Here is a 24,928-nt window from a genome sequence, read left to right on the forward strand (position 1 = left end):
TTTATTATACACTTATTACTGATATTATGATCATTAGTAATAGTCGTAGTAATAATAGTAGGAATATTTGTAGTAGTAGTTTAGTAGTAGTAGTAGTAGTAGTAGTAGTAGTAGTAGTCGTAGTACCCTTAGTAGTAAGTGTAGTAGTTGTGGTGGTGGTTGTAGCTAGTAGTTATAGTAGTTGTAGTGGTGGTGGTGGTGCTAGTAGTAGATGTTGTAGTAGCAGCAGTTGTGGTAGCATTAGTTACGTAATCGATTTTTAGTCGTGTTAGCATACACAAACACATAAACACGCGCGCTCGCGCACATATATACATGCATTCGTCAATGTAATACATATAATGCATGCACATTAATAGTTGCCCGGGTGGTTTTAAGGCTCCACGTGTACAGTCGGTAAACAGAGCATTCTTTTTTATACAGTCCTGATGGCTGAATGGTTATCTTGGTGATTTGGTAACTGTGGACGAATCGGTGCCATAGGTTCGAGTCCCAGGAATGACATGAGAGACAATATGAGGTCACGGGGTATATATTCTTGCACAAAATAAACTCGTGCAAATTCATTTACGTTAAGGAGTGACCGCGTGGTTTGTATTCGCCTACTATATATTCTTGGTTAACAAAGCATTCTTTTAAAGAATGTTTCGATGGCTGAATGGTTATCTCTGCGGTCTGGAAACTGCGGGAAAATCAGTGACATAGGCTCGAATCCTAACAACGGCATTATGACAATATGTGATGTTAATTATATACATCTAAGTATACGTTAAGCACAATCTAAACAGAAAGGCAATTTTAAAAGTACAAGCTGCTGAGAGACAGATGAATAGAACATGCAATGTCAAGGAACAGTACTTACAATGGAATTTTTAATTTTTAACACTCGTACTTAGTATCGAGGGACATCCTTATAATAATTGTGCACATGTTATACCCCACAAATGAAACAATATTTGAATAATGCTGCCTACATACATAAAAAAAAACGACCTCAAAACAGGGTATTTGTTTTTTTTAAAATAAAAAGGTTCCGACAGACTTATTATTTCTGGCATTGCTTAACTTATGCTAAGAAGAATATAATTATCCATACAACATATTACTTTGTTTTGTAGTTGTTAACATTTATATTTGAATCACAAAAAAACGAATAGAAATAAAAAATAGAAATTGTGAACTCCACATGCATCATATTTGAGTCAGATAATAAGATTGATACTTGAGAATGAAGGTCACAATTACCACAATGCTAGATGTGTCAGGTGAAATATCCCAGTTAGACGTCAATTATATACATCAACACGTAAGTTAAGCACAAACTAAACAGAAATACAATTCTAAAATATTGCACAACCACCCCCCCCCCCCCCCCCCCCCCCCCCCCCCCCCCACACAAACACACAAAACACCCCATAAAACAAGAAAACAGGCCAATGAAATGTGAACTGTTGTGAGATAGGTGAATTGTACATGTAATACACACTTGCTTAGTAATGGTACGTAAATTTACTGTTTATGTTTCAAGACTTGTGTTTAATGACACAATAATAATGAAAAGATTATTTGTATTTAACTAGATCTGTGACATGCGTATGCGTAATTTATGTTGTGTACGTGCAGCCAGCCACCCGGGAGTGTAGCTAGCAAGCGTGTCAGCAAGATTGGAAAGGAGGGTTTTGAAGACTGGCTGGTTGAAAAAAGGTTTTAATGAACATTCAAATGAAAAACAAATGGCACATGAATGCACGTTTCCTAACGAATTGGCCGGCCTTGGTAGGAATGACATCGAGCAAATGAATTTTAAGATCGTCCAGCGGAAACTACTTTAAAAAAATCGTCGTTTCGCTATAAATGCAAGTGCATGATTGTCAGCCATGACCGGGTGCGGTGTCTGATACATACATGGCCACTAACGAGCTGGCTAATAACGCAGAACTAAACAGCCTACTCGAATTTATTGGTAGGACAACGTTAAACGACGTGTTGCGACTGGAAGAAAAAGTCGAGGAGTCGGACGTTAGTAACCAGGCGAGAAGCCATTGTTTATTAATGACTGTATTAAACGACCGAGATGCGTGGCCGAAGATCAAGACAATATGATAGGGCTTTCATAGTGATTAAAAAGGGCAAACAAAATTAAGATCTCAAGAAATTTCAATTTCTCAATGAATATTTGCTAACGCCAGAATTATGACTAAATTGATCAAAGAGGGACAGCTGACTTCACAAGGGTTTCTCGAGTACCTCGACTATAAAGTATGCATAGCGGGTTGTATACAATTCCACACCACAACGCCAGCTATAATGTTTGAACATATGCACCGACATGTTAAGGATTACGTAAACACCGGCTCGCCAGAGGGCGTATTCACTGGGATGGTACAAAATGGCTGCGCCCGTAATACATCAAAGCCGTCACATGTAACCGTTTTATTAATTAACTATAAGATTATACTTCTTGATATTAAGGAATAATGTGCATTATATACCGTTGAATATGCATACCAATCCAAAAGCTTGCTTTAGCATTCCTTTAACTACCAGAACCAATGTGGTTGTAATTTTTTCACGTTGTAAATATATGAATGTGTGCATTCAATGTCACGGACAACACATTAAAACACGAACCACCGCCCAGGAAACGCCCCAGGTAAACAAATTCATCAACACGTCGATGCTAATCCGACTGCGAGGAGGCCACTCAATGTTTATGTGATTTAATAGGAAATTTAGGCTTTACAATAAACTTTACAATAAACTATGATAAATATGTCCCTCCATCACAAAAGATGACATTCTTATGCATAACAATCGATAGCATAAAGTATGCATTAAACTTACCTGAAGATAAACTTGCAGATATGAGGTAATGTCTATTTCATTTCTCCAGATTAAAGAAACCAAAAAAGTGTCATTTGATTAGCAAGTTAAATTGGGCGGCACGTGATTGATTGACTTGTGTAATACAGTTAAGCAAAAACATTACCATGTGCGACAGCGAAGTCGGATGTGACATGGTGGTTCGATTTCTGTTATTATTTTAATGGGACAGTGTTTGTCATACAGGGCGAAAGTGTCTCCTACCATGAATTTGCGATAGATGCGTGCAATCTCGCGGTGGCGGGGTGTATAACGGTGACTGGTTGTATGCAAACTGACGGACGGGTGTACCAGCCATTAGCAATTAACATATTAATATTAAGAGTTGGCAATGGTGGCGGAAAGAGTTTGACCCGTACCCCTCTATATCAAAGGCTCTAAAGACTAACTCTAACCAAAACCATTGGAAGGGAGGGGGGGGGGGGGGGGGGAGTTACGGGTCGAACTCATGCCAACCTATTGTGGCATACAGTACTAAAAAGTTTCAATTGCACATTTGATTAGCAAGTTAAATTGGGCGGCATGTGCAGTGCAAGGTGGGCGTACATTTCTGAGGCGATTGATTCACTTGTGTAATACGGTCAAGCGAAAACATTACCATGTGCGACAGCGAAGTCGGATGTGACATGGTGGTTCGATTTATGTTATTATTTTAATGGGACAACGTTTGTCATACAGGGCGAAAGTGTCTCCTACCATTAATTTGCGATAGATGCGTGCAATCTCGCGGTGGCGAGGTGTATAACGGTGACTGGTCTTTCAAACGGAAAGAGTTTGACCCGTACCCCTCTATATCAAAGGCTTTAAAGACTAACTCTAACCAAAACCATTGAAAGGGGTGGAGGAGGGGTTACGGGTCGAACTCATGCCAACCTATTGTGGCATACAGTACTAATACTGTTACAATGTGCTGTATTAACAATGGGACATCGACCAACCCGGTGTTAATGTCAATTCGTGAACCTTTCTGGCTTTTCATCAATATATGGATTCCATCTATCGGCTAGGTATATTCCAGGTAGCAGTGAGTGACAATATTTCTCGATTACGTGAAATTGATGATACGTTGTGGTAGAGTAAGTATAACAGTGACTCGTTGATTCATCATATGACAACTGAATTTTTTTTATTTTTTTTATTTTTTTTTACACAAGAACATTGGCTTTGGAGCTTCAGTGTCTAGATTCTGAAATCAAAAGGTAGAAACAATCGGCTTATGCAATAAGTGCTAAACATATTAATTTACTAAATAAATGTTACTTAGATATACAGCGTTTTTGGTCCTAATCACTACATGCTATTCAACAAAAATTGGATTTCACAATTCCGTTGAATATTGCATTTTGGAGTGTTTGTGTGGTAGCGTTCTTTACATTCTGTCATAAATCTACGTTGTTGCCGAATTGTCGAACTCGCTGTATGTAGTGCGTCACCCAATGAATAGCGGTGTATCTGTGACGTCATGTGGCATGAACATGGAGTGTCTCTCAACTTTAGACATTCCAAGAATATACAGTTCGGTCAGAGAATACATACTGTTCCATTGTACAAATTGCAAGACTCCCCCGGTGTCCTGTGCCTGCAATAGAGAGGTTACGAGGTACCCAGGTGGACATCCCGACTGACAAACATCTGGAGGGGGGGGGGGGGGGCTTGGAACAGAAACCAGATTAACTGTTTGACCTAAGACACGTCTATAACATTGCTTAAAGGTGTGCTTCCTGCTTGTGGCTAGTGCGCAAGCCAATACAGTTGTCATTTCAATACGATAAAGTGTGTTGGAGGAAAACTGGTTTTTATTATTTGTCTTAGTATTATGCTTAAATAAAAATATATATATTTTGTAGTCAACTAAAATTTGACTATTACTCCAAACACGGTTTTGCGGGTTTTTTTTGTTTTGTTGTTGCACAAAATGTTATTAACAGTTAATGACAAAATGACAATGAAACGAGTATTTGCATTTAGCTATAATTGTGACATGCGCATACGTGATTTGTGTTGTGCACGTGCAGCCCGCCACCCGGGAGTGTAGTATATTCAGTATGTAGCTTGCAAGCTTGTCAGCATGATCCCAGCCCACCCACCCAGGTTTTGAATCACATACTTTTAATGCATGCTGAACTTTTTTACCGTTAAACAAAATGTTGTTGGGAGTTAATATCAAGCTATTCAATATATCCATGTACATGGTTTAGTCAGAATGTACTGCACTATATGCGAATAATGCTCCATTCATATATTAAATACAGTAAAAAAACCAAAAAAAAACAAAAACAATAAAAACAACAAAAACAACTTCAGACAGTTCTACATAAATACGGTATGAGCATACATAGAGATTAATATGTAGCAGTAATTACTTACCATTTGCTGAGGTGTATATTATATTCATTGCACATATATTGCATTGCTTTGTGGCTTGTTGTTATTAACATGTAGTTTAGCATGAATAGGTTTGATATGGTATTAAACACGTCTCGCTGAGCAGTGTTTTTTATTTAAATAGTATTGAGTTTACGTCAACTGTAAAATGTTTCTGATCTACAGAACCTTTACAACGATCAAATTACATTTAAATGCATTTTTGTAGTATATTACTGTTTCTATATTCAGTATTTCTGGTTACTTACACTAAATTAATTTGTACTCCACTCCAGTGTCCCCTGCGCGTGCTGTAACCTCACCGTGGTGCAGGGGTGTAACATTCTCTTTGAGAATGGCCAATACAGCACAAATTGAAGTTTAGAGTAAAATTCGGTGTCCGTAAAATTCTGTGATATTTGTATTAGTATTTTTGGCACAGTTCTTTACACTGTTTTTGTTTAAACCATGCATTTTTATATTGATGTTGATCATCACTTTATTTATTTGCATTACCATAGTTTGACACCCAATAGCCGATGCATTTTCGTGCTGGGGTGTCGTTAAACATTCATTCATTCATTCATTCATTCATTCCACTCCAGTGTAGTCCAGTACGAACGTGTAAATAAAATTCGAGTTTAGATGGCAAAAGTCTGCATATAATGCTCAAGTACTTACAGTCGGCGCGGAAGTAAATATCTAGCTTGTGTATGTAGTAGTCTCTTTCCAAGTCTACTTCCCACCACGTGTATGGCTGATTAACACCAGTTATTATACAGGGCCCTCCTCCTATAGTGAAACGATTGCCATCTACAGCATGCTCAGCAACATCCGTGAAGCCGGTTATATATGAACTTTGGTAAGTAGTTTTCCTCAATGCTACATTTTCTGAAATATCAATGGCATGTAACATAGTATACTATCTGTACAACATAATAATGTTTAGCTAAATTAAAATATCCATAAAATGAACATAATAATATCGTTTTAAGGTATTAAAATAGTTGGATTCAATAATGTATGTTTGAAAACATATATTTTAATAAGCATACACAAATTATGCTGCAACTGTCTGAATGTCTATAAACTGTTTATCCTTATGCCTGTGCATACTAGTACATTTCCGTGACCGATAGTTGAAAAATCAAGTTTTTAAAACAAAATCACTAATTGATGAATGTAGAGCTGTTGAAAAACTATAAACGTGTTGGAAAGAGTTACGAAACAAAACAAAATTCTAATTCTTATGTTTACTGAATATTGGATGTTTTCTCTCTAATGCTGGCACGGTATACATAAAATGCATAAGAACAGTTTTATAAAACATCAAAATACCACACGATATCATGGGTATTATATATAAAACCAAAACTAAGGTATGCATCCCACCCACTAAGCGCATTGAACATTTGGAACCCACAAAGTTGTCCATTAGAAGGTAATCTGTTAGCAATTACTTTTTATATTTGTTCACATGATTTACAATAACCAGTTACATAGTTAACATATTTCAGACTATAATTATGGAATTTGCCATAACAACAATATGCCATATGGGACACATTTAGAATAATAAAGGAATTGCCAGCTATTATCGAATTTATGTCCCTCGTGAAATAAATTTTATTTGGCACGAACTTTTTACGAGTGACAAATGAACATTATTGCATGAGGGTCATAAATAATAATTATGATAATAACTGGTAGCGAGTTTGTTATTCTATTTGTTATTACCCCAGCTCTCCCTAAAAAAAACCCCTGTTATGTTTGATATATAGGCCTACACGTTCATGAATGTATAGAAACGATGTAAACAATTTTCTTATATACCTGTTGGTGAAATTATCACTTGTTAAGTTGCATAACACAATCCGTTGACACAAATACGTGTGATAACAATTTATGTACAACTCGTTGTTTAACAACGTATCCAACTAGTGTTTGCTCGTTGTAAGATACTCGTTGTAAGGTAATTGGTATCTAACGGCCAGTCATGTAATATGCTCTTTTACATACTGTTCTGGGTATCGCTTGAACTTAGCATTTTAATCACAGATAATATTTATTCACTTTAAATTTTTTATAATGAAATGAATTAAAATAACATTTTATTACAAATTTAACAACGAAAATAGAAGGTCATAAACGCAAACTCTTTAAACTATGTGACGTCATTTTGTGTTTGACAATTGTAATGACGTCATATTTGGTAACGACAAGGCCATTGGTTTATAAGTATAGAATCGTCCAGCAGTATTGTACTGTACGTTAAACCAATGCAAAATATTGTTCACTGATAAAATATGACTGTTTTTGTCCGTTATGAATGCCCACTGGGTTAATAAATATTGTTATGGCACACTTGTGACGTCATTACTCTATTCTGATTAAGCAGTTGTACTTAGTGAAATTATCATTTTCATGTAGTCCTAATAATGCAATTTGTAATCAAAATCGAGAATGTAAAATTTTAATTAAAATAAGTTCAAACAAATTTTTAAAATAATTTTAATAAATCAAAAACGGGAATGAAAAATAAAAATAAGTTAAACAGATGTTAAAAAATAAATAGAACAATTACCGTACCAAACTCGTTCCACAAATTTTAAAACAAATATTATATATACAAAAACATATCAACAGTTCAGTTATTTAATTTTGTGACTGATATGGTTCAGCATTTTGGCCTTTTTTCAAAATTAACGATAAGATGACGTCACGAAATTAGCCCTTAACTCATATTATCCTTTTAGCGACAGACATCAAATATTTATTTTACCTTTTGTGCATTTTGGTCCAAACCATCCTTTTTGGCAGTTTCTAGAACAACCTGTGACGTCATTGCATGTGGCAGGGTCACAGTGGCAGGTGTAGCTACAGTCCAAACCATATTTACCTGACTCACAGGCTCCTGTCAAATAAAAATACAAATATTAATAAGTTGTAATAATATTGTTGAGATTTCAACAAGTAAAAATATCATGAGTTCTTTTCTTCTTTTCGTTTTCGTCTTTTTATGTAAATGAAGGTATACGGGATACTTTTGTCTTTCGTATGCAGATATAAGAGTGCGTATTTCTTCTTCTCGACGTTTAGAGAACTGATATCACCACCTCACCCCTACATCCACTCCAGTTCCTAAGGCCGGCCCTTAAAAACGCTATCTGAAGTTTAGGGCACAATTTCTACTATTTTAGAATGTGTCCTTATTTAGAGTAGAGCAATTAAAAACGTACAGTTTCTTCCTCAAGTGGGGATGGCACTGTCACTCCCCCCACCCACTCGGTTCCTACGGGCCTGTAAGGATTGTGCGGAGTGTTATTTTATTTTTTGATATTACCTTACATTTAATGTATTAGAAAACAGTTTAAAACAGTATTTTTGTTACGAAGCTTCATTCTTGCACAAAATCACGGTTGCCTTTCATATTATACACAATTTTGTTTTCAACCTGCAAGGTACGTTGCTGGATTTTAAGTTATTGGAAGCAAAAAACAGTATCTACACAAGTATAAAAAAATGTCATATATTACTACCAGTCGGATTTGCAGTTGCAATTGCTCTATTCATATTTAACTGTGCACTTTAATCATTGACACAGATATGGGGCAAGGCAACATGAACCTACGTCTGCGCACCTAAGCATTTGTGTTATATTTTAAAGTTAATATATGTCTTTTAAAATATTTGTTTCACCGCCACAGTACAATGGAACAATAAACATGTTACAACTGAAAGTTATTTTAATTTTAATGTGTTTTAAACTCAAGTAATGAGCGCATGTTTAGTGGGACTCTCCTGTATTTACTGGCCTGCATGACGGCACATAAGTCTGCGCAGCAAACATTAAAACAATCACTTCTGTCTCTAATGTTTACATAAACAGCAACAAATAATGGATCCGACTTTCTGTACGTTCTAAACAACAAACACTTCCTGTTATAGTATGTTTCATAAAAATTTAGATTATGCAAATGAGATAAATATAAATGGTGTTCCATGCTCCTTAGTTTGGACAACACAAAATGACAATATAAAAAAGCCAATGCCAAAGATTTTGATCATTATTCAACAAAGGGTGTGTGTTATTAACTGTGTAAATGAGCACAAATAGTGTTCGTTAGACATATGGGACAATAATTTTGTAACAGACTATAGCTAAAATAGGTCATGCTGTAAGTGCAAGCTTCAAAATCTGTGTGCAGCCATTTTCCATTGTGTCACTCGTGCTTGAATGTTTACGTTAACAAAAGTAGTAGGGAGGCCTATTTGGCGCCATGACCTACTTTCCCGTGATCACGTGACCTATGAGTAGGAAACAATGTCCTTTGTGTAGGAAACAATGGCCTTTGTATAGGTGGGTGCAGGTGTCTGATCTTGGTAGGAAACAATGGCCTTTGTGTAGGAAACAATGGTCTTTGTATAGGTGGGTGCAGGTGTATGGCCTCGGTAGGAAATAATGGCCTTTGTATAGGTGGGTGCAGGTGTGTGACCTTGGTAGGAAACAATGGTCTTTGTGTAGGAAACAATGGCCTTTGTATAGATTGGTACAGGTGTTTGACCTGGGTAGGAAACAATGACATTTGTGTAGGAGACAATGGCACAGTGGCCTTTGTATAGGAGACAATGGCCTCTGTTTATGTTGGTACAGGTGTGTGGTCTTTGTGTAGGAGACAATGGCCTTGGAAAGGTATGCGATCATGGTAAGAGACAATGGCCTCTGTGTAGGTGTGCGATCATGGTGAATTCAATTCAATGTATTGCATATCACCAAACAAACTGGTGTCAGCAAACAAATAAAAGCAAAGAAACATACAGCACCATTAACAACAACAACAACAATTAATAATAACAATATTAATGTACAGGCCAGGTGTAAGTGACGTTGATGTTGGTTTTGGCTTCATTGTATAACGTCTATTGTGTTGTTGTTATTTGTATTCACAGTGGACATACACGTGGATGTTTTTTCACAGTGTTTTATTCTAGAAACCCAAAATAATAGCCGTTAAAAGATTTATCGTGGGGAACGACTGTAACTGTTTGCTGACTGTTTGGTTTAAAGTGAGGCTTTCATTTCGCCAGACAAAATGCGTGTGTGATGATTTTCATTCATTTGAATTTCTTTAGCACATTGTCGACGTTTTCTTTGTTGCCGTCATTCAGCCATTCATTCATTCGTTTAATAATAGAGGAGTACAAAGAATGAACGATCAAGAGCTTTCTATTCAGTCTGTAAACCTTTATTGATAGCCATTTTACAACTGTCGGACCTCATCCAAAGACATCTTATTACGCCTCTCAGTGTTTATGAAACCAGGTGAACTGCAAAAGACATACCGACGCGTGCCCGTCTTAAGCAGCGAATAAATATATTATGGTATGTACACTGACCGTCAAAGTTTGTTTGTGTTTAGCGACATCACTAGAGACCATTGATTTATGAATCATCGGTTATTGGATGAAAAACATAATTTTGACAGTTTTAGAGAGGAAATCAGCTACATTTTTTCCATGAGTAGCAAGGGATCTTTTATATACACAATCTCATACCCCTTATGGGGCCAGTATTTCATAATTAAATACAATCTATGTGTGCGTGCGTGCGTGCGTGCGTGCGTGCCTGCGTGCGTGTGTGTGTGTGTGTGTGTGTGTGAAACACTCCAGCCCATTCCTATGAAGAAAGAACGCGTGACTGCAACTCAACGCTCCAACCTAACCTATGCTCTTTTAACTGCATTTTAAACACGAGTATTTCCCAAGAGTACAAGCCTTTATAGACACCCAGTGTATTATGTCTGGTATATCAAAGGCCGTGGTATGTGATGTCCTGTACACACAACTCTTGCTACTATAAAGTAGCGGCAGAAATATTCAATCACAAATCTAGTTATAGAGTAGAATACACAAAAAAAAAAAACCCGCAATGGTTGAGAGAGAGAGAGAGAGAGAGAGAGAGAGAGAGAGAGAGAGAGAGAGAGAGAGAGAGAGAGAGAGAGAGAGAGAGAGAGAGAGAGAGAGATAGACAGAGAGAAAGAGACAGCTAGAGAGAGAGAGAGAGAGAGAGAGAGAGAGAGAGAGAGAGAGAGAGATGTCACACGTGATTAATCCATTAGTGTAAGTCGGCGACACGCGCGCCGCCATGGGTTTAACAAGTAGTACGTGTTAACCAAAGGGAAATAGCTGCATTTTTAAACAGAAAATGTCTCTAGAGTACTAGCCTTCGTACAGGGCTTTTTAATTACCAAATGGGTAAATACAGTGATCGATCTAGGATCGATCCCCATCGATGGCCAAATAGGCTATAGCCAACCAGTGCATTATGTCTGGTATATCAAAGGCAGTGGTATGTGATGTCCTGTACACACAACTCTTGCTACTATAAAGTAGCGGTAGAAATATCCAGTCACAAATCTAGTCATAGAGTAAAAAACAAAAAAACAAAAACGCAATGGTTTGGTTTTTAATTTTTTTTTCTTCTAAAGTACAATCGATGGTCTCTCTAGAGACAACTACACATGCAGTGGACACACATTGGGTTACATCGAGAGGCCTTAAGGGCGAAATGTGAATAATATGAGTGTTCATTTCTCTTCATCTTCGTGCTCATCATCAGTATCATCATCATCATCGGTATCGTCATCGTCTAGTTCGTCCAAATATTGGCCAATCCATGAACGATACTGATTTAATTTAGAACGAATCTGTGGTCTGATATCTCTGTCTGGATTCACAAACTGTAGAATTTTTCTCGTGTTGGGGTCTTTGTCAAAGTAATGCATATACGTCAGAAAGCGAGAGTACGTGTCTTTAAATAACTTCCATTGCAATGTTTTCATGTTTCTTTCGATGGCATCTTGGGACATGGTTTTTTCTTCGTAGCGTTTCCTCTTGCTTTCGAAATAGTCACGATTGATGTCGAATTCACGCTCGATCATCAGACGTACGCCTTCGTTTTCCAGATCGGACGACGGCTCTTCATTTCCCTCATCGCACGTTTTCACGTGTCGCTGCAAGTCACTCCTGTCTTTAAAGACTAGACCACACGTATTGCAAGACTGCATCCTCTTGATCTTTTTCAGATAGGGCTCTACCTCATCTTCTTCTTCTTCGTCGTCACTTTCGTAGGCGGGTATGTCTGGTAGTTTTCTCTTGAATGCGTTTCTTTGCATGATCTGCTCGTAGAGCTCCTTCTCCGACGGTGGTTGAAACTCTTCTGAGACATTCGCCGTTACGCTCGTGCATATATACCATCCGGACGGCCCCGTCTCTAAACCATTAGGTCGAAGGCGCCAATGTTCGGGCGTGGTCGGTTTTAAGTCCACCAAGAGATCTCCGTAGGGCCTGTGGATAGCTTCCTCAAACCGCTGCATGAAATGACGAGTATTTCCAGGATACATCTGCTGTGCCAAGGTTAGGACTTGCTGCTTGTCGATGGGGTTGTTGAACAGTGCCAGGTAAAGACAGTTTCTTCTTTGTGTCGGGTCCTTGCTGTTATAGAGGTTCTGGATGATGGCAATCACGGAGAGGTTTCTGTGGTGACTTCCTTCCGTGAACTGATCGGTGATGCAGCGCCGGAGCCGGAGCTATAGGAGCCAGAGGAGCAGGAGCCATAGGAGCTATAGGTGCCAGAGGAGCTATATGAGCCCTAGGAGCCGGAACAGGAGCTATAGGATCCAGAGGAGCAGGAGCCGTAGGAGCTCTAGGAGCCGGAGACGGAGCTATAGGAGCCAGAGGAGCAGGAGCTATAGGAGCCAGAGGAGCAGGAGCAGGAGCTATAGGAGCCAGAGGAGCAGGAGCCATAGGAGCCGGAGCAGGAGCTATAGGAGCCTGGAGTTGAGCTGAATGGAAGGTCTTCCAATGACGTAGCATATTTGATGGTTTTGAAAACGTCTTTGGACATACGGAACACGATCTTTTGTTCATGACATGTTCCGGAATAAACCAATTCTGATTCATGATGTTGACTATTGACGTGTTCGACGTGAACTGACGATGTTGAAACTGTCATGCCCCCTTTTATAGTCTTCTCAGAAATGCTTGTGCCGTTTTTGCCCAGTCTGCTCTCGTCGTTTCTGTTGCACGCCACTCTCTTCACGTTTCCGTTTCTGCTCGGCCTTGGCTTGCTCTACCACCTGCTGCGTTGGGGAGACCACGACGACTTTGGGTGCCGGGGGCTTCTTCTGTTCCTCTTTTTCTTTCTTCCACGTAGGGTCGTAGAGTTCTAGACATCGATCTACACTGTACATGATCTGATTGTTTCCACCACGTTGAATTTCGAAGTGAGGCTGAAGTTTGCCTTCTGCTTGCAACTTGTAGAAACGGGTCTACTTGTCCACGTCGGGAACGTACAACTTGTACTGGTCTGACGTGTTACTTCTCTGAAGGTTCTACCTCAAATGACGATGTTACCCATTACCCTTTTATTTATATAGCATAGCTCGTGCACGGCTCAGGGCCACTCTCGGGACCACACTCAGGGTCTCACACAGGGCCACACTCAGGGCCACTCAGGGCCTCACACAGGGCCACACTCAGGGCCACTCAGGGCCATACTCAGGGTATCAGGTCCACACACACACACACACACACACACACACACACACACACACATACACACACACACACAGGGTCACCCTTAAATTAATAACAAACAAAACGTGTTATTCACGAGTTTATTTTACAAAACGAAAAGTATCACACCCATGCAATACGTGTTTAATGTCTGAACACGTTATTCACATAGGGACATCTCGGGGACATTCTGTAATGTTCCATCACTGAACCGTCCATTCTCTGCCATCGGTAGGCGCGTTGTCCACAGCAGTAACAGACAACGGCATCATGGTCTCCCGTGTAGAAGAAACCGGCCTTGGCGAGCTCCCTCGGTTTCTGGCGTAACTGTAAGGGCCACCACTCAAATGTCTGCATTCGTGTATAGAATCCTTTCATTTCGGGTCGATGACAGAACAAGTAATGTCTCGAAAGGCCATCCCATTCGTCATCAGCGTCTTAGGCATCATCATCATAGGGAGCAGCACCCGTTTTATATTCTCGACCAGCATCCGTCTGATCCATGGGTTCTTCGTTCACGATTTCGACGGGTTCACGGATATCCATAGGGTCTTCATCCACAATTTCACCGGGTTCACGTGCAGCGTCCGTTTGATCTGTGTCATTTTCTTCAGGTTTGGTAGTCACTCTTTTGATCGTGTGTCTTTCTGAACATTTACAGATCAAGACGTCGCTAACACTGCTGGAATATCCCGATGCCATTTTTGTCGTTCCAGATAGAGTGCAATAAGATACAAAAATGTCAAAATCATCAGTAAACACGTCTGCTCTCTTCGAGTTCTCAAGCACGAATGAGCCCTTGGGAGAGAAAACACAGCCTTATATACAAGTCAGTTTAGTTGGAATCATTCTATTGATGGTACCCATTGGGGTTGCAGAAGGAGCACTGAAGAAATCCCATCTGGTTTTGATGGTCGTCTTGCATGGCGCAGGGCACAATCGAGTTCAACTCTGGTACAAAATCACACATGACTGTGAAAGTCTTTCAGTTTCTTCCATTGTTGTAGAGAAAGGAATATTCCTTTCTTCGAAGGCTTCACAGATTTTGTTTCATCACACCACCACCACTGACGCAGGTCCACCCCAGCAAAGTTCTTGTCCATACTAGCATGAACATTGGCTCCAAGGTGTCTGGCCAATGTTTCATCATTCCCTTGTTTCAAGGCTGAAATCGTTTCGTCTATCTCGCTCTTACATCCACACAGTTCAATCCACTGCTTTAGATTTAGAGCGATGCCTCGTTTGGTGGGGAATGTTTTCCCCTTATCACTGTCGAATTTCCGGATATGTATCAAAAGTTATTGCTTCCATGGTTGGGCCATAACGTATACATTTTGTCCAATTTCTAGTTGGCATCGCGATTTTTCACCCTGTTCAGGACATTGAGTAGTACTTGGTGAATGTCCCGATGCCATCTTCTTTCAAAATTAAAAAAAACGCAACAAAACACAAAAATGTTAATATCATCAACCTCTAAAAGAAACTAGACGTAGACCTTGTCTGTGGACTTTTCGGCGAGCGAATGTCAATGAAGCCACAAGCACCCTTTTTATACCCGAGGGAGGCACCCCCAGCCATTGTTTCCTACCAAGGTCAGACACCTGCACCCACCTATACAAAGGTCATTGTTTTCTACACAAAGGCCATTGTTTCCTACCAAGGTCACGTGATCACGGGAAAGTAGGTCATAGCGCCATATAGGCCTCCCTACTACTAACAAATAAAATAAAACAGTCATTCCATTTAAACAGTTTAACGACACCACAGCACAAAAAATGCATCGGCTATTGGGTGTCAAACTGTGATAAATGCAAAGACAGACATACAGAGACACAGACAGACAGAGGGACACAGAGACAGAGAGACATAGACACAGGGAGACAGAGACAAAGACAGAGAGAGACAGATACACAATCTAATTAAAATTAGCTCCACTATTACATGTGGATCTAACAGCAGCCAGTTGGAACTCATGTCCACCAATCAAAACCTTACTTGCAGAATCATGCCAGTGATTTAAAAATAATTTGAAAACATTCCGAATTATCCTGAGGGTATATGAAATTACAAATGTCTTAAAACATATTTTATTTTATAAAATAAATAATTTGTAATGTAAAATTGAAGACTGATTTAGTTTTTTTTTGTTTTGTTTTTTTAAATAAATAACTAATTTTTAATGTAAAATTGAAGACAGATAACCCATCCCGTACGTATTGATATGGTTCGCTGTACTGCGGCAACTAAAATAGACTCGCCCGATATTTTTAGAATTTGTATGCTCCCAAATGACGTTGTAAAAGGCGAAGTGTAATTGGTCAATATTTAAATTATTATTTACAGACGAAATGTTACCTGGACATTGGAGACTACGCAGTGTTGTTAGCAATCTGATTAAAATTAGTTCTACTGGTCTAACTAAGGCATTCGTAATGCACATGAAACATATCCTATACCCTCAGGATCATTCGGAATATTTTCAAATTATTTTCAAATCACTGGCATGATTCTGCAAGTAAGGTTTTGATTGGTGGACATGAGCTCCAACTGGCTGCTGTTAGATCCATATGTAATAGTGGAGCTAATTTTAATTAGATTGACAGATACACAGACAGATACACACATCAAAAAACCCCGCATAACATGAATAGACGTAGTTAAATATCGACGGAACAATAATTTTATGATTCCAGAAATTATATAATCCCCCCACCCAAGAAAAAAAAAAAATAATAAAAATAAAAAGTTAAAAGATATTTTAGATATTAAGTTTAAAAATATTCCCTGGAATATTTGTATTATTTAAGCATATAGAACAGAAAATCCAATTACGTTTGGTGCATATATGACGCCGCACTCCGCATTGGTTTCACTACGCTGGCTTATCCAGGTCAAAAACAAAGCCAGTTTTTTTTAAAGTGGGGACACTTTTGACGGGCTCGTACCGATCTCGGTTTTCATTGGCTTATCACAAGTATAGAATTCCCCAACAAGAGATCACGTGAGATTTCGCAATTTTTCAACCCATTTAACTGTCTTGATTGAGGGGTCGTCTCATATCTCCAAAACATATTTATATCCACAGAGGTATGGTACAACGCCTTTCCAGGGGTCGGTGGATGGGGGATTTGCCTTGAAATTTTCACAGTGGCCAGCTGTTTGCATACGCGTTACATGTAAGGGGGTGTTACTAATTACGTAACGCTCTAGGGGTAGAGGAAGAGGGTACTGTGTTCGATTTACGTAACATTTTTCAAGACTATATGCTATTTTTATTCATTACTTAAAGGAACATTCCTGAGTTTGCTGCATTGTAAGCTGTTTCCGACTAGTAAAATATTTCTACGATTAAACTTACATATTAAATATATTTTCTTGTTTAAAATATCAGTGTCTGTATATTCAATGTGTTTCTGGTCGTCTTAATATTTGTAAGAAGCCCAAACTGGATTTTGTCTTCAAATAATTTCGTACGTACGAAAAAATATATTTTAGGAAATAAAATGAAATTGAACCTAATACAAATAATAGAACGATCAGAAACACGTTTAATATACAGCCACTAATATTGTATGCAGAAAAATATATTTGATATATAATTACAATCGTTAAAAGGTCTTTGATAGTCGATAACATCTTAAAAATTGCAGCAAACTCAGGAATGTCCCTTTAAGACATAAAAAGGTGTTTTTTGGAAATGCGCGGTCAGTCTAGGATCGATCCCCATCGGCGGGTATACAAAAATACCATGGTATGTGATATCATGTCTGTAGGATGGTACATATAAACGATCCCTTGCTAAAAAAAAATGTACTATGGACTCGAGCTGTTTCCCCATCCAAACGAGTACCAATACGACTGGCACATCAAATACCGTGGTATATACTGTCCTGACTATGCGAAAGCGCATGCATACGACCCCTTGCTTAGTTTTTAAGGTGTTCAACAAATTGCCAAATGCGAATTATACGTATTCGTAGAAGTTTACATTATATATATTCAGACCGTAGTCTATCGCATATAAGGATATGTTCATTCGGCGATCAATATACATGTACTTCTTATAACAAGACCAAACAAGATAAAGCTATTACAGTTAACCAAACTTACAATCACGTGTGTGTGTGTGTGTGTGTGTGAGAGAGAGAGAGAGAGAGAGAGAGAGAGAGAGAGAGAGAGAGAGAGAGAGAGAGAGAGAGAGAGAGAGAGAGAGAGAGAGAAGAGTGTGTGTGTGTGTGTGTGAGAGAGAGAGAGAGAGAGAGAGAGAGAGAGAGAGAGAGAGAGAGAGAGAGAGAGAGAGCGAGTGTGTGTGCGCGTCTGTGTGTGTGGTGTAGTGTGAGTGTGAGAGAGAGCGTGTGTGTGTGTGTGTGTCTCTCTCTCTCTCTCTCTCTCTCTCTCTCTCTCTCTCTCTCTCTCTCTCTCTGTGTGTGTGTGTGTGTGTGTGTGTGTGTGTGTGTGTGTGTGCATTTGTGCGTGTATACATGTAATTGTGTTTGCATATGTGGTGCTGTTCATGTTTGTGTATGTATTTGTATGTGTATAAGTTTCTTTGCGTTTGTGTGTTTGCGTCCGTGTGTATTTACGACATTTATTTGACTTATAGTCCATGCATATACCTATATCCTAAACAGAAATCCACACTCATGTCACATCTAACGTGTTTATGTATATATATGTGCGTGCATATGTGCTAGTTTGTGAAGTTGTGATTCTGTGTTTGCGTTCGTGTGTATTTCTGACATGTTAAAACCTATAGCCGAATACATGCATAATACATAATACTTTATAAGACAAACGTTCCTACCTGACACTGAGCGTGTGTTAAAATAAACCCACGACGCCACGAGAAGCAGAAACGACAAATACTTCGACATTTCGAAACTTCTCTCCAACCAGGAAGTACAAATGTCGTCCTCCGGATACACAGTTGTTTTGCGTTGTCTGTCGAATTTTGTTCGGTTTTTGTTTGTGTGTGCGAGTGGGTATTGAGTAGTCGTCACGGTCTGATTATGTATATAGTTATATCGCCTGTTCGTATACAACCAAATCAAATCACGTAGGCGACAATACTAGCATATGAGGCTAACTCTGCTACTTGCAACGTTTCAATGAACATATACACCAGCTAGAGTTAAAGTTTGTTTAAAGCTTGTTTAGACACCACTAAAGCACATTGATTTATTATTCATCGGTTATTGGCTGTCAAATGTTTGGTAAATATGACATAGTCAAAGAAGGTAATCCCGCTGCATGTGTGTTTTAGTAGCAATGGATCTTTTATATGCACCATCCCACAAACAGGATAGCACATACCACGGCCTTTGATATACCAGTCGGGGTGCACTGGATGGAGCGATAAGTAACCCAATGGGCCCACCAACGGGGATCGATCCGAAACTGACCGCGCATCAAGCGAGCGTTTTACCACTCATTTAATATGATGTAATTCAGCCGGTAACAGACATTAGCATTATACACTTCATTTCCTCCGTCTCACATTGTCCAAAGCCTGACACCCGTACCAGCTGCACAACTTGCATGACTTTAAATTATTCAAAATCTTTTTACGACATATTTGTTTCTAAACGTATTTTTTCGATATAAAGTTACAAACACGCCTAACCATATTTCAGTATCAGTTAATGCAAAATACAAACACATTTACAGTTTTGAAAAATGTATCGGGTAACACTTTTTAAAACGTCTTTATTTTAAAAAAATACCAGAGATGGCAAATGAAGTTGTATGTAACTAATTTAAATGACACTAAAGATAAAAGTGTAAGTAAATCAATCAATCAATCAGACAATCAATCAATCAATCAATCAGTCAACCAACCAATCAATCAATCCATCACCAAAACTAAAATAGAATCAATTGAAATGAAATAATAAGTAAAAAGATCAATAAATAAATTCAAAAATAAATAAAACTTTTTAAAAACGCCATTGTTTCGAAATTACAGAGATTGCAAATGAAGTTTTATGTGACTGTGATTTAAATGATAGTAAAGACAAAAGAGTAAGTAAACACAAAAATAAAAAAATAAATAAATAACTAAAATAGAATAAACAATAAAATAGAATAGAATAAACAAAAATAAAATAAAATTAATTGAAATAATAAAGAAAGAAAGAAAAAAACAAAGAAAGAAAGAAAAGAAAGGAAAATAGAATAAACAAAAATAAAATAAAATTAATTGAAATAATAAAGAAAAAAAAAAAAAAAAAAAAAAAAGAAAGAAAGAAAAGAAAGGGAAAAAAATAAAAAAATAAAATAAATAAAATAAAATAAAATAAAAATAAATAATAAATAAAATAGAATAAACAAAACTTTAAAAAAATAAATAAATATAGGAAAAACAGATATGTGATAAAGGTCTATGTGCAATTTTTGTTTTGAATGGACCGACGGGGGATGAGGGGTGCGGGGGAAGCATGTGTCACTAAATTTTAAATACTAATACTGATGGCGATTTAAACAGTTTAAATATCACTGGAAATATACGTGAATATTTATCTATGATATTAACATGACCTACCTAACACAGTTTAGACCTCCTCCACTCATCGGTATACAGGCTGGTAGGTACTGGGTTCGGATTCCAGTCGAGGCATGTAATTTTTAATCCAGATACCGACTCCAAACCCTGAGTGAGTGCTCCGCAAGGCTCAATGGGTAGGTGTAAACCACTTGCACCGACCAGTGATCCATAACTGGTTCAACAAAGGCCATGGTTTGTGCTATCCTGCCTGTGGGAAGCGCAAATAAAAGACCCCTTGCTGCTAATCGGAAAGAGTAGCCCATGTAGTGGCGACAGCGGGTTTCCTCTCAAGATCTGTGTGGTTCTTAACCATATGTCTGACGCCATATAACCGTAAATAAAATGTGTTGAGTGCGTCGTTAAATAAACCATTTCTTGCTTTCTTTCGCCGAGTGGTGACAACAAACGCACACTTCGGGGATCTCCGTTCCTTTCGCCTACCTTTCGTACTACGGAGACCGCCGAAGGTGTGTTGACAGTCCCACCAAATAGCCAAGACCGTGGCGGATACAGTTGTAGCCCAGGGTGTCTTGGAGGATACAAAAGAGAGGGTGGACATCTGTGGACCTTTCACATTAACCTTTCAAGCTCCCCAAGAAGAAATAAATGAAGCTAAAAACTTAAAAACTAAAACTAAAAGATTTTTATTCGGGGAGCACAAAAAACCTATAGCAAGAAGATATTTTCTACACACTACCGAACCCTTACTACGGGTTCCCAAGCTCCTAGTCCTTTTTATGTGAATGTTCAATCCGCCAGGGGCGGTTCTGGGGTGGCCCAGCAACAAGCCTCTGGCGCCCCTGTAGACCAAATTTTTCAAACAGTTAATTCAAAAGTTAACAAAACAAATAATAACATTGATAGACCTGTTCAGGATTTCTGTAGACGCCGCCTAGTGAAAACGCCACTCGGCTCAAATCCAAGTGGTGGTGTCACGGGAAAATCCTGACATATAGTTACAAAACCTAACAGTGTGGCGAAAGGGATATTGGGATCCCTTACTTAGAAATCCTAATAACTGCGTAGACTCACTGTTGTTCAAACACCATTCTTATCCCCTACACCGGTTTAAGCCTAAAGCTATAAAATGCGCTCAATGCCAGAGGTGGGGCCACAACATTAAAAAAATGTCGAACCCAGGGGGATCCTGTCTGCTTCCGGTGTGGCAGTAAGCATCCCTAACGGGGCCCCACTAACCCATGTACCAACCCTGTGAAATGTGTCAATTGTAAACACGAGCACTTCACACATAGCCAAGAGTGATCTTATTACAAAGAGGCCATACACAACCTCTATTCCAGAGAGATTGGTGATACTGGGGCACCTAGGGATGCTGCTCCTGTTGCCAAACCGCGCAGGGCCACGCCGGGAGTGAGCTGCCCCCCCCCCCCCCCTCCCCTTTAGTTACAAATACTAAGAACAATCCTCCCAACCCCCACAATAAACCTTACCAATACCCCCCTCAACCTCAGTGATCATCTAATGACCCCAATCGCCCGGTCACAGCTTTTCAACTTATGAGAATTCTGACCGGGTTGCATTTGGATGGTTCCCTGGGGGGGATCTAAGCCACCAATGATCACTCGGGATGTGGTTGAGGACGCCACCCTTTTAGCATGTAAGTCTATGCAACAATATCTTGGGATACTGGTGCGCGGCCCCACTGCTCTTAAGGGTAACCTTAAATGGTTCCACTGCACTACAGCTGATCCAGTACCTGTCTCATCACCTAAACACCATGGTGTGGACTAATTTAGAAAAAAATTTTTATTTAAAAAAACAAGCTAGTATTGCTCCACACCGATAATGGGAGACAGAGTTATTTTAGATAGGGTACCTTTAGGATCTCAAGTTATAAATAATAATAATAATAATAATAATAATAATAATAACAAAATTAATCAGTTAAAATTCTTTATAGGTATAGCTCTTTTACAATGGAACGCATTTTTTCATACTATGGAATTTACAAATTATTTATTTCTGAGTCGCTTGTTTTTAAATTACACATAAAAATGGTATATTTTTGTTATTTCCAAAAAAAACGTTTATTTTTATTTTTACGTCAAACCAAACTTAAATTATTCACAAAAACAACATTTTTGTAGGATGGGACGGACTATATGTAATATTCCGATCAGAACAGTCCCCTTCACCACGTGCTGTATTATGTTGCTGTTGTTTTTTTGTGTTTTTTTCAGTGTATATCTGGGAACGCATGGCTCGACCCGTCCCCTAAAAAAAACACCACTAGCCAGTTACACAATTTCCTGCACATGCGCCTGCTTGACTAAATATTTCGTTTTCTGTAAATTGATTAGGCCTATATGCATTGCATTATAAAGTGTAAATTTTGCTGTAATAATAATAATAATAATAATAATAATAAATATATATATATATATATATATATATATATATATATATATATATATATATATATACACACATACACACACACACACACACACACACACACACACACACACACACACACACACACACACACCATGGAATGCTTAATGGTTGTGCATAATATTGATAATAGTCGATCGTAACTATTAAATTACACATGAAATTGTGTCCGTTACACTATGTCCGTCTGACAATGACACTGGACTCGCTGTTCCGATTTGTTTGCGAGTCGGACAGTAGAAACCTTATCGTTAGGCGAGGAAGTGAATTTCTGTATCGTTAGTTTCATTATTAACTACTGCATAGGTCGTAGTTAATAATGCAGCTAGCGGTACAGAAAATCGCAGCTAGTCATTTAGTCAAATTAATGTACTTCCATTCGTACGACCACCCGATCTAATCTAGCGACCAAATTTAATGAGTAGAATTTTCTTTATTAATTATATTAATTAGAGATGCGCATAAACATTTTAAAGGCCCACTATTTAATTTTTGGATGTAAATTTCAAAATTGTCCGCTTAGGGTTTTTTTTCTGTCCCGGGACAAGTCCCTAGCTATCCAGAGACAGGCCCCGGGACGGACATGCTCGAAACTCTAGTGGTATATGAGCATGTAAAAATTATTCGCACCCCATTCGTACACAGTGATATATACACAAACATATGCATATTACTTGCAAATATCAAAAGTTTATTAAGGTGCCGTTTTAAAGTGTTCGTAAGTGTTTTCGTTGAGCACAAAACATATTGTACATTTTCTTTTCTGTAAAAGAAGGAGATTGCACACAATCTGACGAACAATAACAGTAATAGAAAACTTTGTTAACGTCAAAAAAATAAAAGAACAAGTCGACAACTACTCCACAATTCAGTAGTAACACGGGGCCTTTGTTGCAAGCGACTGGAGCGTAACGCGCCGGAAATAATTTTAGTGGCTAATTGGGACCGCTTAGCACGATGAAAATAAAGGGCAGATAAGTATGTTTCTAATAGAGGCTATAGTCGTAAATTAATGTCTACTTTCGTGTCCGCGCGATCTCTTTGCCTTTCGTCTCTTCGGGTAAGAAAAATCCTAGTGGTAGAGTGTGTGTAGGTGTGTTTATATACATGTTGCGGCTCGGTGGTTGCTGTTGTACTTTGTTTGACAGTGCTACCACCCTCTGCCTGTCGTTCTGACATGGTATGTTGTTTAATATTATATTTGTATTACTAGAAGATAGGAAGGTACGCTACTTCCTGCATTTTTTTTTTTATTTTTATTTTATAAATTAAAATTGTTTATTGGAAGAAAAGGTAGTGTTAGTGTGTGTGTGTGTGTGTGTGTGTGTGTGTGTGTGTGTGTGTGTGTGTGTGTGTGGTTATGGGGCGGCGGGCAGTGGTTATGCTTACACCTGGCAGTGTTGGTATTTCCCGCCTGGCGCCGCTAGTTTGTATATTGTGAATGCAAGTTGGTTGTGGTGTAATTTTATCAGTAGAAGATGGGAGGGTGTGGTACATATAGGTGTCCTGACCCCTCCTTTCTTTTTCTTTTCTTTTTTGTTCTGTCTTTTATATTGATTTTTAATTTTTTAGGTAATTAAATATGTTTGCTAAATTCCTCTTAGCATTTTAAACATATGTTTTAATCATATATGTGCTTTCTTTTAACTCAAACAGGTTTTAAACTGGCATTAATCTAATCAGTCCCTATTTATTATAAATAAAACGAAAATAGCCGGACTGATACTTGGGGCCGTCCATTTAACGATTAGTGGTCACCTGGACGACCTCATGGTTTATATAGCAATGACGTTTGTCATCCGTATAGGTGGCGCACGCCCCCCCCCCCCCCCCTAAATTGTCCCCATCATACTACTTCCTTCCAAATCCCTTCCCCCCTCCCGCCATGGAATCGATGGCTGGCGAAGTCAAAACCCGAGTCCATGGTGGGCGTGCCTGAACCCAAAGGATGTCGGCACGTTAATATAGTTCCCTTCCCTTCCCTCGGTGGTGTCGTGGTTAAGTCATCGAACATAAGACTGATAGGTACAGAGTTCGTAGCCTGGTACCGGCTCCCACCTAGAGCGAATTTTAACGACGCAATGGGTAGGTGTAAGACCACTACACCCTATTCTCTCGTACTAACCACTAACCACTAAAAACTAA

The 24,928-nt window shown here is 38.7% G+C and overlaps 1 protein-coding gene across 1 annotated transcript in view; it reads right to left on the reverse strand.

Annotated features, from left to right (window-relative positions):
- LOC121368732 overlaps positions 1 to 18,729 on the reverse strand; it is a 19,022-nt gene extending 293 nt beyond the window's left edge. The window contains exons 1-3 of the mRNA XM_041493481.1: positions 18,629 to 18,729; positions 8,030 to 8,161; positions 5,925 to 6,138 (exon numbers count right to left, since the gene is read on the reverse strand). Of these exons, the coding sequence (XP_041349415.1) occupies positions 5,925 to 6,138; positions 8,030 to 8,161; positions 18,629 to 18,698 (416 nt within the window). The 5' untranslated portion in view covers positions 18,699 to 18,729. The remainder of the gene's footprint in view (positions 1 to 5,924; positions 6,139 to 8,029; positions 8,162 to 18,628) is intronic.
- Positions 18,730 to 24,928: the final 6,199 nt, after the last annotated feature.

This window comes from Gigantopelta aegis, chromosome 3 (assembly GCF_016097555.1).
Source record: "Gigantopelta aegis isolate Gae_Host chromosome 3, Gae_host_genome, whole genome shotgun sequence".
Lineage (NCBI taxonomy): Eukaryota > Metazoa > Mollusca > Gastropoda > Neomphalida > Peltospiridae > Gigantopelta > Gigantopelta aegis.